This window comes from Mirounga angustirostris, unplaced genomic scaffold (assembly GCF_029215605.1).
Source record: "Mirounga angustirostris isolate CCGP_5_RB_7025 unplaced genomic scaffold, mMirAng1.0.hap1 SCAF_15, whole genome shotgun sequence".
NCBI classification, from domain to species: Eukaryota; Metazoa; Chordata; class Mammalia; order Carnivora; family Phocidae; genus Mirounga; species Mirounga angustirostris.
The window spans coordinates 32,845,325-32,865,737 of record NW_026991723.1 but is presented as its reverse complement, the minus strand read 5'-3'; the positions used below and the strand labels follow the sequence as shown (position 1 = coordinate 32,865,737).

Below are 20,413 nucleotides of genomic sequence, written 5' to 3'. Positions count from 1 at the left end.
TTACTGAAGGTGACTGAAGTTTGGTATTCAGAAATTTAAATTAGCAGATCACTACAGTTTATAAAACACACTAAGTCAGCATTCTGAGAAGTGTGGCTGCCATGCAACACTTGGAAATATAACGAAGACTCTGCTGTTCAATCAGTGATGAGCATGCTGTGGTACTGTTGCCGAGGGAACTAGGGAGACCCCAAGCCTGAAGCCTCAACCGAGCCCATCGCCAAGATGTTCTGGAAGGCTCTTGGTCTCATTACGAGAAAGAATTTAAGGGTAGTCACAACACACACAGCTTACAAGCGACACAAGCAGGAAAGATTGTGAACTCTCTAGACGTGAGAGCAGGTAAGCTTGAGAGAGTGCTTCACACCCTGGGGTTTGCATTTCTATCTTTTATTGACAGTTGTTAACTAGGGGGTAGAATATTCATCACTTGGAACAGGGGTTTCTTGGGAGCAGGGTTTTGAGCCTTTTCTTCCTTATTTGGTCAGCGGTTTCCTGTCATGGCACCCACCATCTTGGCCCTGTCAAATTTGATCCGACTTCTTGTGGAATGCTGTTGAGGATAGGCCTCTGACTTTCCAGACAGCTGATCATGATTTCCTCTTTGCTGGCCCCCAGCTATCCGTTAGAACTTAACTAACTGCCTTCAACAGTATCAGGCACCATCAATATTGCTTTTAGTTGTAGCAGAGTGTGATGAAGAGGAGCAGTCAGCTTACCTGGATTTGAAATCTGGTCTCTCCTATACTAAGAGAGCATAGGAGGTGTGTGAGCTTGAGAACTGATTTACCTTCTCTCTGTGTCTTCATTTCCTGTGTGGAAAGTGGGAATAATAATAATACCCACCTCATGGGTTTTGGGTGAAGTAAAAGACATAAACCATGCAAAATGCTCAGTAGAGTCACTAGTGATAATACTTGATAAATGGAATTGTAAATACATGACTTTTTCCCTTACTATAAGATGTGGGGTGCCTGGGTGGCTCAGTCGTTAAGTGTCTGCCTTCGGCTCAGGTCATGATCCCAGGGTCCTGGGATCGAGCCCCGCATCTGGCTCCCTGCTCAGCAGGAAGCCTGCTTCTCCCTCTCCCACTCCCCCTGCTTGTGTTCCCTCTCTCTCTGTGTCTCTCTCTGTCAAATAAATAAATAAAAATCTTTAAAAAAAAATTACCATAAGATGTGATGTTTTTCATGCTTTTGTTGTATAATTTCTGCATTGTTGCCATTTTCCTTTTAAATAATTGCTATGCTGTTACATCTTAGTCCTGCTCATTTGTTCTACCAGGTTCTCTTTCCACTGGGAAGAGAGAAAAGTGGCTCTGAAGGCCGCTGGTCCAAGGGTACCACCCCTGTCCCATCTGCCCCACACTGATGAGCAGCACCGAGATGCCTGTGGTCTCCTTCTGTGGGCCCCAGAGGCCAGCCCAGGAGAGGGAGCAAGCTGAGCACAAAGGTGACAGGCCGGCAGTGCATACTCACAGCACATCCCATACACTCTGTCCTTAGGACTTGGAACCAAGTGCCAGACAGATGTCAGCACTGGGAGGAACCAGAGGAAGGTCCTGATAAAGGCCAGAGGAATCAGTGTGACTTTGGCTTCAGAAAGATTCTGAAAAATCATTCCTTTTTATTTTTGTTCAGGAAGATTCACTGACACAGCTTTTCTTTAATTCTACTGTCATTCAAATTACCAGCTTAAAACTTGGGTTCAGAAAGGAAAAAGTCCTTAGGTTTCCTTCCCTGTCTTGCTTCCTCATGAAGACCTGCACAAGATAAGCTGGAGGCACCACAGCTTTTAAGTTCAGGAAGACCTGGTTTCAATACTAACTATGCTACTCTCTTGTTATGAGACCTAAGGCAAGTCACCTCACCTTACCAGGCCTCCATTTCCTCATCTGCAAAAAAGGAATAATAAAGCCTGAATCATAGGATTGCCATGAGGATTCAGTGGACTCATGCATGTGAAAGCAACTAGCCAATACCTTGCTGGCCCACTGGAAATGTTATCTTTATGCACACACAACACGCATGTACACAACACTCACACTCATTCACTATGTCCTGTCAGTTTCATCTGATCATGTGACTGAAACTGGTTCATTCAGAGCTGATCAAGCCCATGCTGGAATAGTGTCCCAGACTACCAGAATGCTGAAAGACAGGTGAAACCGTGGATGAGATCCTCCAGAACCACATTCTTCCCTCTTACACAGAGCCATGCTAAGGTGATGAGGCTGACTGTTCAGCCAGCATAGAACTGACCCAGGCGATGAGCAGCAATTCCCAAGAGCCCCTGGGAGGCTGCACATTGTCCTAGTCTTGCCACCCCCACACCAGGCACTTCTCTTCCTTCAGAACTGCTTTCATACCATTGAGCTCATCCTTTGGAATACTCCCAGGGGTGATAAACTTTTATCCTTCTTGGATGGGTACGATTTTTAAAATTGTTTATGTTGAGATGATTGTTGATTCACATGCTGTCATAAGAAATAAGGCAGAGATATTCTGTCTACACTTTACCCAGCTTCCCCTCAATGGTAACATCTTACAAAATCATAGCACAATATCACCACCAGAGTATTGACTTTGATATATTCAAGATACAAAACATTTCCATCAGCACAAGGATGCCTCATGGGGCCTTTTTTTTTTTTAAGATTTTATTTATTTATTTGACAGACAGAGACACAGTGAGAGAGGGAACACAAGCAGGGGGAGTGGGAGAGGGAGAAGCAGGCTTCCTGCTGAGCAAGGAGCCCAATGCGGGGCTCGATCCCAGGACCCTAATGACTAAGCCACCCAGGTACCCCCATGGGGCCCTTTTATAGCCAAACCCCCTCCCTACTACACCCACCCTCTCCTTAACCCCTGACAACCACTAATTGGTTATCCATTTCTATAATTTTGTCATTTCAAGAATATTATATATATGGAAGCCTACAATATGTAACCTTTAAGATTGGCTTTTTTCATTCTGCAAAATTCCCTGGAGATTTACCCAACTTGTTGCATGTATCAATACTTTACTCTTTTTACTGCTGAATAATATTCCATTAAAGGGTTGTACCACAGTGTCTTTAACCATTCAGCTATTGAAGGACATCTGGGTAATTTCTAGTTATTGGCTATTATGAGTAAAACTGCAACTAACATTCATGTATAGATTTTTGTGTGAACATAAGTTACAATATCTCTGGGATAAATGCACAAAAGTGCAAATGCTAGGTTGTATGGTAGTTATATGTTTAGTTGCATTAAAAACTGCCAAGTGGTTTTTCAGAATGGCTGTACCATTTTACAGTCCTATCAGCAATATATTAGTGATCGAGTCTCCATGAATCTTCACCAGTCACTACATTTTATTTTAGCCATTAGGATAGGTGTGCAGGGATATCTCACTGTGGTTTTAATTTGCATTTCCCTAATGGCTAATGATCTTGAGCATCTCTTCCCTCTCTCACTGCGTCTCTCTCTGGCTTATTGCCATCTGTATATCTTCTTCAGTGAAATGTCTGTTCATGTCTTTTGCTCATTTTCTAAATGGATTGCTTGGGGGTTTTATTGCATATAATTTTTTATTAAGTAATTTGAGCTAAGTGTTATGAATACCTTGAGTGGTGTCTCTGGGTAGTACCATTTTGTGCTGCCCCAAACACACCAATACATACATACACACATACAAACTCACACACAACCAAAAATGTATCTATAAATCAATGAGCCTCCTTTTCTTGTAAAGATCTCAAATGGGCTCAGAGAAGTCGCCAAAACATACTGCTGAGGTTCTCAACCTTTTATAATCATGGATCTCCCTATGAATCTGATCAATATAAAAGACCCTCTCTCCACAAAAACACACATACATGCAGAATTTTACCTCCAATTTTATGGGATTCCTGGGGCCATTGAAGCCAGCAATGAAATCCAGGTTAAGAAAATCTAATCTAAAGAACTCCACACTCACTTAGAAATTAGAGCTTCAGAGCAGGTGTAAAACTTCCAGCAGTGGACATCGGTTTCCTGTGAGTGGAAATTATGCAGTTGCTCGTTACTGAGATGCTCAGGCCTGCCTCCACATCTGACTCAGAAAGTCTGACATGGAACCCGGAAGTCTGTATTTCCTCCATCTTGCAGGCTAGGGCTGGGAAGCTTAGCTGGATTTGGCAAACTTCAGTATCCACCATCCTTCCCTAATAAACATTTTCCTTTTACTTAAAGGACTCAGGGAAGGAGATTATACAATCTCCAGAGTGTAATTCCCTTTTCAGTGAAAAAGGAATTTTCCCTTTAGACTCTGACCTAAATATGTTCAGGATGTCCCTCATCTCCTATTCTCAGGACAAATACATCTTTAAAGTGCCACCAAGGACACTTTCAAGTCCTGAAGGCTGGTTTGGAGGCAGCTCTCTAGGCCTCACTCTCCTGAACCAAATCCCTGCAAGGTGCTTTCATCTTTCGCCATAATGTTCACTTTCCAAAGTGAGCAGTTGGGTGCTCTCTGCTATATCCTGTCCTGTAAAATCCCACCCACCGGTTAGAACGCCATGCGGAGCAACTCTCAGGTTACCTGCAGATATCAGTGGAGTATGCTGACTCACCTCAGATAGATATCAATGAGGTGTACTTGTTTACCTGCACAGAGCTGTGGGGTGTATTGGCTTAGGATCCACAGTCACCAGTGAGTTCTAAAGGTCAAATCCCAGCTGGTCTCAAACCCCAGTTATGCAGTTAACTAGCTGGGCATCCTTAGGTATATTTCTTAGCCTCTCTGAGCTTATTTCCTTATCTAAATGAGAACAATAAAATACCACTAACCTCACACAGAAAGTTGAGAAGACTGGATGAGACAATATATACACAGTTCTTGGCATAAATGGGACACTGGATAAGCATTAGCTCCCCTTCTTTTCCGTGGACATTGACTTAATGGTATCTTTCCACCTGAAGTAAGATTGCCTTAAGCTCTGGGTGGGTTAACCTGCCCCTCTGCTTCTCTCTCCACAAGGAGACCCCTTGCTCGACATACTTCTTTTTACTTCCCTGGGACACCTTGCAATACAAGGCTGGACTCTCTTCTCCCTTAGTGTTGAACTGCGTACCTCCCTTGAACAGATCGAGGGGGACTTTTGGAAATTCGTCTTCTCAGCCTTTTGCTAATAAATTCTTGAGCAGGACAGAGAACAGAGTTTGTAGGCTGTGAGTCAGGGGGCAAGTTGGTGCATTCATAACTTAATCATGCCACTCCTCCAAATTGGCAACATCGGCTGTCCCTTTGGCCCAAAGGGTGTTATTTCCCCTGACAGCGACCAAAGTAGAATCTTGAAAGACGGGAACCAGACCATTCCAGAAAGCAGAGATTACTCACACATGTGGATCCCCCAGGCACCAAAGAAAGCTCCAGCCACAGCTCCCCTGCCCCTGCCCTGTTCACGTGTCATGCCCTGCTCCAGCAATATTATTCTCCTTGACTTAAATGCAGAATAAATATTTCCTCTCCTCTGCTCATGTGTATAGCTCTTTACTGGGTACAAGGACTTCACATTCAGCAGCATCCTTGACATCTCTCAGATGGCAAGCCCCTGAAGGTGGCTTGAGAGGTTAAAGCCTTGGACTCCAGTGCTAGACTACCTGAATCAAAACCCAGCTCTGCCTCTCTCTAATTAGGTAACTTTGGGCAAGTCACTTAACCTCCCTGTGCCTCAGTCTCTTCATCTATAAAGCAGAAATGACACCTACCTCATAGGGTTATTGTCAAGATTAAGTGGTTAATATGGCAAAGCACTTAGAACAACACCCAGCATCTAATAAAACACTATATGCATAGTAGCTTTACTACTATTACAGTATTTATTACCAGGAACTTGACACCCACAGGAAGGGCTGATGATGACAAGAATATCAGGACCAGGCTCTCTGTGGCCCAATCACTGCTTCCTGTGCTGCTGCAGCTGCTGATTCTGATTCATCTTATTCCAGGCCAGGCACTCTGAAGACTCTGGGAAAACAATCTCCTCTCCCCCACGCACCCTTCAGTAAGCAGAGAGTTTAGGGGTGGCATCATTTTTGCCGAATCTGGAGTGATTCAAAGACCCAAAGGCAGTGACATTTCTCTTCACTCACTTCCACTGAGCTTTCTAGGTCCTGCTTTGGTGTTCTCCTAGGGGTGTGGGCATAGTTTATCACTGCCCATTAGCAGTTGCCCACTTAAAGCACTTCTATATTTGCTGCTACCCCCTCTCCATCTTGCAGCCTGCCAACATGGTAGTGAAGAAGACAAGCTCGAAAGCGAGATTGCAGAGGTTCAAACACGGATTGTGTTGCCTCTTCTCTGTGCCTCACTCTCTGTCTCTGAAAAAAATGCATACACACAATGTTGCCTCCATCATAGGGTGGTTAGGAAAACTAAATGAAATATTCCATATGGACACGGAGGTAAAACTCAGTGCCTGGCACATAGTGGGTACTCAACAAACGTTGGCTCTGTTATTTCCTTTCTCCCATCCTCACTCAGTCCCAGCTACATTCATGCAGAATGGGAGCTCTTTGATTTTGATGCCAATATGAGGCAGGATCATCACTCCATACCCACTCCCCCAACACACACACACACACACAGACACACACACACACGCTGCCTGGGACAGCCTTCAGAGGCTGGATGACTCCAAGCAGAGACGATGCTGAAGGGGGTGCTAAGGAAGCCCAGCACTCCTCTTTTTTCTGCTCGTAAGTGACTGTTTGGGGCTGGCATTTCTGGGGTGGTGGAGGGGGAGCCAGGCCCTTGCTGAATGGGCTCTCATGATAGGGTCTATATCTCACATGCCCCTCACAGGGGTCCACAGTGCACTGTGACTTAGATCAGCTGTTGTTTTCCAATTTCTTCAGTTGCCCACCTGCTGTCTAAGCTAATTTAATAGCCTCCATAGCACTGGGGAGCCGGATGTTCAGATGTTTACAGGAGTGCGGAGGATGCTCTGAGACAACCCAAGTGAGGAAAGTTAGCACTGATACAGCCATACATCCAGGCTTTAAATAAAATAAGCACATAGCTTGCAAACCCTAGGGGTTCTTCCACTAACATCTGACTAGCAAACGTTTCCCTGTAGGGAGTATCTGCCTTTCCACACCTTCCTCTGAAGTGATCCATAACATTAGTGAAGGAATTCAAGATGGTGCTTTCTGTGCCCTGGTGGCCAGAGTTCTGTGTTCCTGGCTGGGAATTGGAGGGTGTGGGGAATGAGTGTGTGTGTGTGTGTGTGTGTGCACATGCCCCTATTAGGGAGAGGATTGGTGACAGGGAGTACTAATAAAAGAAGCATTAAAAAACAGTAACTCTCGGGGCGCCTGGGTGGCTCAGTTGGTTAAGCGACTGCCTTCGGCTCAGGTCATGATCCTGGAGTCCCAGGATCGAGTCCTGCATCGGGCTCCCTGCTCAGCAGGGAGTCTGCTTCTCCCTCTGACCCTCCCCCCTCTCATGCTCTCTCTCTATCTCATTTTCTCTCTCAAATAAATAAATAAAATCTTAAAAAAAAAAAAAAACAGTAACTCTCCTTTCTAAGCACTCATCATCCCCCAGCAGTACCCCTTTCAGCAGCCCATGAAGATATTTATCCAGGACCCTGTCTCCCTCTCTTTGGGGATATAGGACAGATGATGCGGAGGAACTTTAAAATGGCTGCTCTGGCCATGAAAAATCTGTCCTGCCAGCAACATAGATTCATTTTTACTCTAATTGTCTTCACTGGGCAAATATGTCTCAGGCTTAGGCTCTACTTTATATTTCTCTATGACTTCTCTAGAGTCCTTTAGGCTTGGTTTTCCTGTGTGGAATGGTGTGTGCCCGTAGGTCCCCTCCTCTTTATTCTGACTAGATGAACTTTAAACCTAGCTCTTCTACTCATTTCCCCCTACCCCGAATCCATGGACATTTCTCCCTCTTTGGGGGGCTCCCAGCTTGCCTTGCTTGTTTGACTCTCTTCTGTGCATGCCTCATCCTGCCTGTCAGACTGAGTTCCCAGAAGGCAAAGGCTGTGTCCTCACTCTTGTCTCCCTCCCAGCATCAGCACAGACCAGGACACTAAGAAGATGTTCAGTGAATTCAGTGCAATGACCAGTTTCTGTTGCTCTTGTCCTGATGCTTTTATTTCCAGAAAAGTCACTACTCCTCCATTCCAATATACCTCTCTGAGCTACCCATCCACCCAGTCATCCCACTCAGAAACTAGGCTTCATCCTTGAGGTCTCCTGATAATTCAGAATAGTCTGGGTTGTGCCATGGTGACAAACCAAAATGGCCTAACCAGAATGATTTAGTTTTCATTTATACTACATATCCATCATGGATCAGCAGAGGGTTGATATATATTTCATATATCACTTCTAATTATAGCCCAAGAGACAAAATTAGTCACAGGCCCCACCTAACTTCAAGGAGACTGGAGAATTGTACGAACAAGACAGAATTTTGAGTGACCACCATTCACTCAAAATGTCTGCCATCAGAAATCAATTGCATTTCTATACACCAACAAGACAGAAGAAAGAGAAATTAAGGAGCCGAAACCATTTATAATTGCACCCAAAACCATATGATACCTAGGAATAAACCTAACCAAAAAGGCAAAGGATCTGTACTCAGAAAACTATAGAATACTCATGAAAGAAATTGAGGAAGACACAAAGAAATGGAAAAACGTTCCATGCTCATGGATTGGAAGAACAAATATTGTGAAAATGTCTGTGCTACCTAGAGCAATCTACACATTGAATGTAATCCCTATCAAAATACCATCAACTTTTTTCACAGAAATCCTAAAATTTATATGGAACCAGAAAAGACCCCGAATAGCCAGAGGAATATTGAAAAAGAAAACCAAAGCTGACAGCATCACAATTCCGGACTTCCAGCTCTATTACAAAGCTGTCATCATCAAGACAGTATGGTACTGGCACAAAAACAGACACATAGATCAATGGAACAGAATAGAGAGCCCAGAAATGGACCCTCAACTCTATGGTCAACTCATCTTCAACAAAGCAGGAAAGAATGTCCAGTGGAAAAAAGTCTCTTCAACAGATGGTGCTGGGAAAATTGGACAACCACATGCAGAAGAATGAAACTGGACCATTTCCTTATAGCACACACAAAAATAAACTCCAAATGATTGAAAGACCTCAATGTGAGATAAGAATCCATCAAAATCCTTGAGGAGAACACAAGCAGCAACCTCTTCTACCTCAGCTGCAGCAACTTCTTCCTAGAAACATCGCTGAAGTCAAGGGAAGCAAGGGCAAAAATGAACTATTGGGACTTCATCAAGATAAAAGTCTTTTGCAAAGCAAAGGAAACAGTCATCAAAACCAAAAGACAACCAACAGAATGGGAGAAGATATTTGCAAATGACACATCAGATAAAGGGCTAGTAACCAAAATCTATAAAGAACTTACCAAACTCAACACCCAAAGAACAAAGAATCCAATCAAGAAATGGGCAGAAGACATGAACAGACATTTTTCCAAAGAAGACATCCAAATGGCCAACAGACACATAAAAAAGTGCTCAACATCGCTCAACATCAGGGAAATACAAATCAAAACCTCAATGAGGGGGCGCCTTGGTGGCTCAGGTGTTAAGCATCTGCCTTCAGCTCAGGTCATGATCCCAGGGTCCTGGAATCCAGCCCCACATCTGGCTTCATGCACCACGGGAAGCCTGCTTCTCCCTCTCCCACTTCCCCTGCTTGTGTTCCCTCCCTCGCTGTGTCTCTCTCTGTCAAATAAATAAAATCTTTAAAAAAATTTAAAAAACCTCAATGAGATACCACCTCACACCAGTCAGAATGGCTGAAATTAACAAGTCACGAAACAACAGATGTTGGCAAGGATGCAGAGAAAGGAGAACCCTCCTACACTGTTGGTGGGAATGCAAGCTGGTGCAGCCACTCTGGAAAACAGTATGGAGGTTCCTCAAAAAGTTGAAAATAGAGCTACCCTATGACTCAGCAATTGCACTACTGGGTATTTACCCCAAAGATACAAATGTAGTGACCCGAAGGGGTACGTGCACCCCAATGTTTATAGCCACAATGTCCACAATAGCCAAACTACGGAAAGAGTCAAGATGTCCATAAACAGAGGAATGAATAAAGAAGATGTGGCATATATATATATGCAAGCAAAAAATGAAATCTTGCCATTTGCAACGACGTGAGTGGAACCAGAGGGTATTATGCTAAGCGAAATAAGTCAATCAGAGAAAGATAAGTATCATATGATCTCACTGATGTGAGGATTTTGAGAAACAAGACAGAGGATCATAGGGGAAGAGAGGAAAAAATGAAACAAGATGAAACCAGAGAGGGAGACAAACCATAAGAGACTCTTAATCTCAGGAAACAAACTGAGGGTTACTGGAGTAGAGAGGGGTTTCTGGAGTGGAGGGTTTGGGGTGGCTGGGTGATGGACATTGTGGAGGGTATGTACTATGGTGAACGCTGTGAATTATGTAAGACTGATGAATCACAGACAGGTAACCCTGGAACAAATAATACATTATATGTTAATAAATTTTTTTTTTAAATGTCTGCCATATTTCCCTCTGCCCCCAGCTCCCCACCTCTGACCAGTCTGTCATCTCAATGCATATCCACTCCACCTTCCCCATTTCTAGAAAATATGTCCATTACTTCCAAAGACAGTGTTTATTTCAAGATATCATCGTTGCCTTCAGTGTTGACCCCAACCCTAAGCTCCTCTCCCACAGCAGACATAAGAGTCTTAAAACACAAATCTAAAAAGAGACAGACTCTTAACTATAGAGAACCTGATGGTTACCAGAGAAGAGGTGGGTGGGGGATGGGTGAAATAGGTGATGGGGATTAAGAGTACACTTATCTTGACGAGCACTAAGTAATGTATAGAATTGTTGAATCACAATATTGTACACCTGAAACTAATATAACACTGTATGTTAACTACACTGGAATTAAAATTAAACACACACACAAATCTAATGATGTCAACCTTCACTTAAAACATTTTAACAGAGCTGTTTACCTACACAATACCCCAGTTAGCACAACCCAAATGCCCATCCCACAACTGCTCTGCCTACCTGTTCAGGCTCATCTCCTCCCACTGCTCAAGGTCAAGAGCAGGCCGATATCCAGTGCAACCCATGTGCCAAGCCTTGCTCTCTGGTGATAGGCTGCATCTCCTTGAGGGAAAAGATGCCCCTTTCTCCCTGTACATCTATTTTTTTTTTTTAAGATTTTATTTATTTATTTGACAGAAAGAGAGACAGCGAGAGAGGGAACACAAGCAGGGGGAGTGGGAGAGAGAGAAACAGGCTTCCCGCGGAGCAGGGAGCCTGATGCGGGGCTTGATCCCAGGACCCTGGGATCATGACCCGAGCCAAAGGCAGATGCTTAACAACTGAGCCACCCAGGTGCCCCCCTGTACATCTATTTCTAATTCAGACAGGTGTACTGTATGCTGACCAAGCTGCATTTGCTCAGAAAGCAGCACATTGTTCTGTCCTACACAAAGGGACTGGCTAGCAACACAAACTACTAACAGTTCCCCAAATTCGGCACCCCATTTCTCACCTCTAAGCATTGACACAAACTACCACTCTGCACGCAATGATCACCCCACCCCACCCCACCCCACCCCATCCTGCTGGCCTCGTGTATTCTTAATCCTTGAGAACCCTTCTGACATGACTTCAGATAGTCCCAGTCAGAGGTAATCATTTCCTCCTGGTCTTAATTTGGATTCCTCCAAAAGCAAGCCCTGAGACAAGGATTTGGTGCAGGTGGTTTATTTGGAGAACGATCCCAAGAAACATAGATAATGGTGAGAGTGAGATAGTAAAATGAGAAAAGCTAGTAACATAGGTTAATGAGTAAGTTATTACCATTGACAACTGTGGCTTATTCCCACAGGGGAACCTCTGAGGAGCCACGAAGAATATGCTTACCAAACAACATGGAAGCTGGAGTATTTGTCTACTGACTCCTGTTCCTCATGGCTTAAGGGATGTCTTTGAGAGCACCAAGTCTCTTGCACGTCTTGGCTCTCCTGAATGAGCAAGCTCCACGTTACTGGAAAAAGCCATCAGGCAGAGATTCAGGCATCTGAGGTGGCTCTTGGCTCTGTCCTCAGGGCTCTCAGCCACACATTGAGGCATTCTTTTCCACCACAAATGGCTTGGGTTTACAGTTGAGTAGCTTTCTCAGCCTCCTTCCAGCTTCCTTCCTTCCTGCGTCCAGTTTAAAGAAGTCTCTTTTCATTTTGAATTACCTCTGTTCATTTCATTTCAAGTTAATACAATTCTTTTTTTTTTTTTAAGATTATTTATTTATTTATTTGACAGAGAGAGACACAGCGAGAGAGGGAACACAAGCAGGGGGAACGGGAGAGGGAGAAGCAGGCTTCCCGTGGAGCAGTGAGCCCGGTGCGGGGCTCGATCCCAGGACCCTGGGATCATGACCTGAGCCGAAGGCAGACGCTTAACGACTGAGCCACCCAGGCGCCCCTCAAGTTAATACAATTCTTTTAAAAAATATATGTTTCTTGGGGCACCTGGCTGGCTCAGTCAGTAGAGCAAGCAACTCTTGATCTTGGGGTTGTGAGTTCAAGCCCCACATTGGGTGTGGAGCCTACTTTAAAAATAAATAAATAAAATATTTTAAAAAAAATATGTTTCCTATGGGGTGCCTGGGTGGCTCAGTAGGTTAAATGTCTGCCTTTGGCTCAGGATCAAGTCCCACTTCAGGCTCCCTGCTCTCCGTAGGGAGTTTGCTTTCCCTCTGCCCCTCCTCCCACTGGTTCTCTCAATCTCTTTCTCAAATAATAAATAAATAAAATCTTTAAAAATATATGTTTCTTATATATATATTTTAAAGATTTTATTTATATATTTGAGAGAGAGAGACTGAGAGAGAGAGCACATGAGAGGGGGGAGGGGAGGGAGGGCCAGAGGGAGAAGCAGACTCCCCGCCGAGCAGGGAGCCCAATGCGGGACTCGATCCAGGGACTCCAGGATCATGACCTGAGCCAAAGGCAGTCGCTTAACCAACTGAGCCACCCAGGCACCCCTGTTTCTTATATATTTTTAAGTTATATTCCACTCTATTGGACAAATGCCACATCCAAATTTCTTTCTCTGATAAGCCCTTTTCTACCTTGTGCCAAGCTGCTATAGGATAAAGCTCATAAAAATCTTAGAAGCTCTGTCTCCAGCCAAGAACACCTAAGAGTCATACCATTAACATCTATAAGACTATAGACACACCTTTAAGTACTTCTAAATTCTTAACACCAGGTTTTAGTAACACCCTTGACTTTATTGTTAACCTAAGACAATGTTTTACTGCCTTGAGTTTGTTCCTTTCCCTAAGACCATTTCTTACTTTGAGGTCCTTCTGCAGGCTTTTGGTTGCGTCCTCTATATTTCTTCTAAATTCTGCTGAAAAACTTAACAATTCCCTCTCTACCTTATCATACACTGCTAAAAGAAGCCAGTTGGCAAATTCAGTATTCTTCCTGGATCTCCTTAACCAAATCTACCAGTTCATTAGGTATATTTTGCGTTTTCAAATTACTGCAGACAACAATGTTGCCAAACTTCTCACCACTACATACCATGTGTTGCCTTTTCTCTATCCCCCAATATCAACTTCCTGACTGTCCAGATTTTCTCCCTGAGACCCTTTGAGCCTCTGCCAGTCGCACGAATGATGTGGAATAAGGGCTCGATATTACAGATTAGACCTTATGCAACTGTGGGAGAAACTAGTGAAGTACAAGTCCAGAAGGGGATAGGAGAATCAGAGAAAATCGCTCACAGGGACTGCAAGACGAAGCTGGTGGAGAAGCCTATGGAGGGCTGTTGGCTGTGTATCTGGGGGGCTGGAGTTGCTGTAGGTCAGCAGGGCCAGCAGGCAGAAAAGCTGGACATGAAATGGGGAGAGACGGGAAAACTTGCAACCCATAAGGACAAACCTGAACCCATAAGACAAACTAAACCCACGTGTGTCTTTCATCACCTCTTCCTCAAAGACATGGTTCCCTCACCACAAAGGTGCGCATACATCTGGTTCAGGAGACTAAAAGACAAGATTCTGCAGGTGCCAGAAGATCTGCAGGCTCAGCTGCTGCCCCACGTCAGCAAGGCAAGCCGCAGATCAGGACCACATGCACGACCCCCAGAGCACACCTGCTGCTGTTCAATTTTGCCTTCCAAACCTCATGTAAATTTCTCTCATCCTCAGCCACAACCCGCAACCTGTAACCATGCCAGGAAGGAAACCTGAGAACCACAGATCCAGCTCAGCTAAGTCAACAAAGTATAAAAGCACCACAGAGGCTTGAGCTCATGGGTCCTGTCTTTTTTTTTTTTTTTTTTTTAAGATTTTATTTATTTGCGAGAGAGACAATGAGAGACAGAGAGCATGAGAGGGAGGAGGGTCAGAGGGAGAAGCAGACTCCCTGCTGAGCAGGGAGCCCGATGTGGGACTCGATCCAGGGACTCCAGGATCATGACCTGAGCCGAAGGCAGTCGCTTAACCAACTGAGCCACCCAGGCGCCCTCATGGGTCCTGTCTTAAAGAAAGCACTTAATAAATGTTAAATATTCATTCGTATTCTTACCACCTAGCCCAAAGCTCAGCACATAGCAGGTTGGTTTAAAAAACTTGGTTTAAATACCAAATTGATAGCTACTCCTTGTTCTCTAAAACATTTCCCTCAATACAAATTATGTCTTTCTTTCAGTAAACAGATAAAAATCTTCTGCATCAACCTAATATTTGATTAACCTCCCTCTTCATGGGACAGTTTATTGTTTAAAACTAAAGCCATCTGCATAGTACTTACTCCCCAAAACACCAGCATTAAAATTCATTCAAACTTAGCAGTAAAATGAAAGATGATCTCATGGTGTTACCATTTTCAATGGGGCCTGAATGAGAGGGCAGGATCCATGCTTGAACACTTTCTCTTCATTAGCACTTCTGTTCCTGCACTCATCTCTGAACCCCACCTCTCTGACCCTACTCAGACAAGGGGAACTGAGTGATGAGGTGATAATGAGGAGAAAACGTCCTACCCTGTTCTGGGCCTGGCTAGTTCAAAGCAGGACCACATTGATGAGACTATACCTGGCTGTTCTAAGAGCTTTCTTCATTTGGGAAGCAGCATGATGAAAATTCATCATCATAATGAAGAAGAGGAGGCTGCAGCAGCAGTGAACATAGGTAAGAGTATAGATAACAATGTCCTAGCTTGGGCTCACCAGACAAACTCAGATTCTTGCTACAATAGGTTCTTTAAAGAATCCTAGCATTCTCTCTGCAACAACAATGACTACATGACTGTATTAAAAAGGAAGGAAGGAAGGAAGGAAGGAAGGAAGGAAGGAAGGAAGGAAGGAAGGAAGGAAGGAAGGAAGAGGAAGGGAAGGAGGAAGGAAGGGGAGGAAGGGAAGGGGGGAGAGAGGGAAGGAAGGAAGGAAAGAAAGGAGGGAGGGAGGGAGGAAAGGAAGGGATGGGACAGAGGGAAGGAAAGGAGGGAGGGAGGGAGGAAAGGAATGGATGGGATGGAGGGAAGGAAAGGAGGGAGGGAGGGAAGGAAGGGAAGGAGGGAAGGAAGGAAGGAAGAGGAAGGGAAGGAGGAAGGAAGGGGAGGAAGGGAAGGGGGGAGAGAGGAAAGGAAGGAAGGAAAGGAGGGAGGGAGGGAGGAAAGGAAGGGACGGGACAGAGGGAAGGAAAGGAGGGAGGGAGGGAGGAAAGGAAGGGATGGGACAGAGGGAAGGAAAGGAGGGAGGGAGGGAAGGAAGGGAAGGAGGGAAGGAAGGAAGAAGAAAGGAGGAAGGAAAGAAAGAAAGAAAATAGAAGGTAAAGGCTTTCCCCAGGACACAGCAGGTGAAAGATCTTTTCATACCCTAACCCATAAAGAGGCCCCAGGCTCATGTGATTTATTTAAACTCCATTCCAAACTGTGATGTTTTTAATGAGAAAGTTCACAATTGTTCTTTGGACAGCACTGATTCTCCAAGGCATGTAGAATGTCTATAATATGTAAGTGCTTCCCTAGATTCCCAGACCTAGGCTTGAGAGAAAAGCAACACACAAAAAAACACTTGTTCTTTCCAAGGTGGCTCCCCCTAACAATATAGGGGTTCTGATAGTGAAGAGGAGGGGAGAAGGAAATTTCGGTATGGAAATAGCAGTCTGCTGTAGCCCTGAGAAACACTTTCAGAAAGACTCCCTCATGTTTTTCAGGTAGAAGAGGGCCCCCTCCACCTGTAGTGCCTCTAGGCCAGTTTCTGATTCCATTCTCTACGCTCCCCCTCATATTTACTGCCCCTTCTTACTACTCTCCTTCTTTCTCTCTTCCCACTGACTTCTAGCCCCATCTGCCCCTCTGCCTCCAAGATGTTCCTATCTTATTTGGCCTTTCTGCAATCAAATGAGGCAAAAACATTATCATGACTTAATTTTTAGACAAAGAAACTAAGGCCCAGAAAAGATAGATAACTTGCCCAAGGTCATTCCTCTAACTTGCAGCAGAAGCAAGACTAGAGAAAAACCTGGCTGTTTTAAGAGCTTTCTTCATTTGGGAAGCAGACTCTTAGGATCTCTTTCTTCCAACTCTTCTGAAAGGAGCCTTACCCACTAATGAGTCTATATGTGAGGGTACATGTTAAAGGAAGGACAAACCTTTTCTCTGACCCACAATTTAGCATTGAACATGCCTTGAACATGATATTCTTCCAATATCATAAGTGCATGTGTCTTTACGTTATAAGTTACACTGCTGAAGAGTTGTGATCCCATGGATGGTCCACAAGAACACCCCAATCTTGAAGCTCTAGTGAAGTTCCCATATATCTCTAAAGGAACTATTTTTTTTTCTGTTTTGACAGATAGTGTATTATGAGCAGTTCACAAATTAATTTTTGCATTGACTGTGTTGGCATCTACCATATCCAAGATTCAGTGTCAGTGATACAAGAAGAAACAAAATGAATGGTAAGACATGGTCTGGTCCTTGAGTCTACAATGTATTTGGGAAGATGTCTGGATAGAAAAATTAATTCTTAGACAAGGCATGACAGACAGATGCTCTCAATGCAGAGATTTCAGTTGATGAAGCAATATTTCTGCAGGGAGTCATTAGTAAAATGTTCATTGAAGAAATGTAATTTGAATAGGGTCCTGAATGATGGGTAAGATTCTGGTAGATAGAGATGTAAGACAGATCCCTGTAAGCAGAGAGAATAGCGTTAAGTAGTGGCCAGAGTTAAAAAAAAAAAAAAAAATCAAAGAGAAAAGCAAACACTGCAATTTGGTAGTGGTGTTAGAGTATCGGGAATACAGTGGGAAAGTAGAACCAGGAAGTGAAAAGCCTTCAATACCAGAGTCTGAGGTCTGGAATTTTTCCCACAGACAACAGTAAGTCATTAAGGGTTCCTGGATAGGGTGATGGAGCTATCAGAGCAGTGTAAAAGCCACTGTCAGAATCCAGGGCATGACACTTTCTGCCTCGCATGCTCAGAAACTCGGAACTCATCAGTGGATCAGAGTGAGCTAGAATCAGGAAAACCAGAATGCCATTTATTAACTCACAGTAAGAAAAAGAAATGTTTACCCAAGTCGGTCAAGATTTTCCGGTGCAAACAACAGAACCAACTCCAGCTAGTGGAAACAAAAAGAAAAATGATTACAGATACTGTGAAATTTACAAAATTTCCAGGAACCCAGAGCCAGTGAATCAAGCTCAGAGACTCTAGAGCCAAGATAAGAACCCACATGGCACTGCTGAACCACTCAGAGGTAAGTCCCACTGGGGGTGTGGATGCATAGCACAGCTTGCCCAGTAGACACAGAGCAACCACAGGGCGTGCCAACCACAGGATTTTACTGCAAGTAGGTTTGCTGCTTCAGCTGCTGCTAAAAAGCCCAACCACTTCCTGCCCGTCTATCTAGAAAAGTAGATTCTGAATGTGATCTTCCTTTTATGTGGTCCTTTCCCCGGTGGAACCTGATTAAATGTGGCTTGGAACACAAGTATGGCTTGGAATGCAAGTTTTCCTACCTCTACTGTTGGAAGGTGCAAATCTCAATGAGAAAAACCACCAAAATGTAAGAGAGGGAGTTCAAAAGATGTAGGATGGCAATGATTATGACAAATACCCTCTGCACAGCGTGATTGGGAAATAGGTTTATCTTGTGCCATCAGAAAGTCCTCGATCAACATGAGGTTAGAGAAAAGGAAGTTCTATGTATGGCTTGAATTTTTCCATTGCTCTAATAACCTGTTAAATTCAATGCCACAGGGCGCCTGGGTGGCTCTGTTGGTTAAGCGACTGCCTTCGGCTCAGGTCATGATCCTGGGGTCCTTGGATCGAGTCCCGCATCGGACTCCCTGCTCAGCGGGGAGTCTGCTTCTCCCTCTGACCCTCCCCCCCCCATGCTCTCTCTATCTCAGTCTCTCTCTCAAATAAATAAATAAAATCTTTAAAAAAATAAAAAATTTAAAAAAAAATTCAATGCCACAATTCGTTCATTCAATAATGCACATTCACTCGTTTGGTTTGCCCCACACCACATGTACTCCACTGAGCTCTAAGGAGGAACACTACTACCCTCCCTTTGTCAGCCTTCTTTAGGGACATTACCTTTTCTTCCTTTTTTCTTCCCTTCCTAGTCTGCCTCCCAGGCCATGTCTGTTCTTTTATTTTCCTTCTGCAACCCACAGAGCTAGTATAATCTCTCTGAACTTGGCCTGAAGAGAAGAAAGAGCATTTTTCCTATTAGCATATACATCTCCCGGGCAAAGAACTTGAAATCACCTTCCACATGCCAGAGTGAGTCCAACTTTGACCACTCCTCTCCCAAAGCACCAGTAATAACCCCAACTCCCTGCAAAAGCTATAACTTTAATAAAATACAGGTCACACATCAGACACCAGTATTGCCAGAACATGCAAACACACACATACTCTCTGTCACTGATAACTCATAAAAGAAAATGAAATTTCCAACAGTATCCCTCCCATGGGTTTCCCAAGGAATTCCCTGGGGAGAGGGGAAGGAGCAGGTTCTTAAGCACCCTCAACACTCCTGACACAATGTGCAATGTCATGAGTATAATCCTGATCCCTGAAGAGTAACTGGGACATGCAGTCTTTGTGTCATTACTGAAACACAGTTGAAGGACAGGTGATGAGAGTGGTGAAGAAGATACATATTTGGGTGGCTCCTCGTCAGGTGGCAGCCATGGCGGGTCAAGAGGATCCAGTGCAGTGGGAGATTCACCAGGACTGGGCGAACTGGGAATACATAGAAGTCATCACCAGCAGCATCAAGAAAATCGCAGACTTTCTCAACTCGTTTGATATGTCTTGTTGTTCGAGACTTGCAACACTAAACGAGAAATTGACAGCCCTCGAACGGAGAATAGAGTACATTGAAGCCCAGGTGACAAAAGGTGAGACCCTCACCTGGAACTACACCATGCTGCTGCTGGGAAGCTGCTTTATGGAATACAGGCCAACGTGGGAAAGGCCCCAGCAGCCTCAGCTCCTTCCTCTCTCGTAAAGAGCAACAGGCCTTATCCTTGTTTTTCTTTTTTCAAAAGCGTGGCCTTTGGGCTCTGCCGTGTACATCGGTGTGTGATGTGGCATGTGGGAAGACGTCCAGGGGAGCTCTTGGAACCAACGTTAGGCATTTTATCTTTTTAAGTAACATTTTGTAGAACTGTTCGTCAGTGTATTTGAGGCGCTCCGAGCCAAACACCTGGGACTCTTTGTCACGGTCCTCCCCACCTCTCTTTCTCTCTCTCTCTCTGACTTTCCTTACAGCTCTCTTTGCCTCTGCATTGATTCTATAAACAGTCTTTGTCTCCTTTCCACCTTTGGTGGGGGATGCAAGGCATTCCTGGCTGAGACACTTACACCCTGGCAAGGTGGCCACCAGAGAATGTTGTTCCTAACCCACCAGTTTCTTGTCCTTTTGGGGAGGTCAAGGCCAGGCCCCCACTTGGCTTGAAGGGACATTTTCAGAATTTTCTTTTTGTCACTTGGGGTGTCTTTGCTTCTCATATTTCCCTAATAAACTCCTCAACTTAAAAAAAAAAAAGATACATATTTGAAGGCCTGCTTCTGTCTTTACTGACTATATGACATAAGACCTCTTCCCGCTCAGTCTCAGTCTCCTCCTCTGTAAAATGGGCACGATATTCCTAGCTCACAGAGTTATTGTGAGACATAAATAAAGAGATCTAAGCAGAGCACCTTGTATAGTAGCAAGCAAATGGTACCCAGCACTATCCTTGCTGTTGCTGGTGTTTTATCACTATCACCTTTATTATTGAACCAAAGGGTCCTGTTAGCTCAGAGCTGAAA

General features: G+C 44.3%; 1 protein-coding gene across 1 annotated transcript; it reads left to right on the top strand.

Annotated features, from left to right (window-relative positions):
* The first annotated feature begins 19,286 nt into the window (after positions 1 to 19,286).
* On the top strand, positions 19,287 to 20,147 carry LOC123849345 (probable protein BRICK1). The gene has a single exon (XM_045881943.3). It carries the CDS (start codon positions 19,287 to 19,289, stop codon positions 19,605 to 19,607), a length of 321 nt encoding a protein of 106 aa, XP_045737899.1. The 3' UTR covers positions 19,608 to 20,147.
* The last annotated feature ends 266 nt before the right edge of the window (positions 20,148 to 20,413 follow it).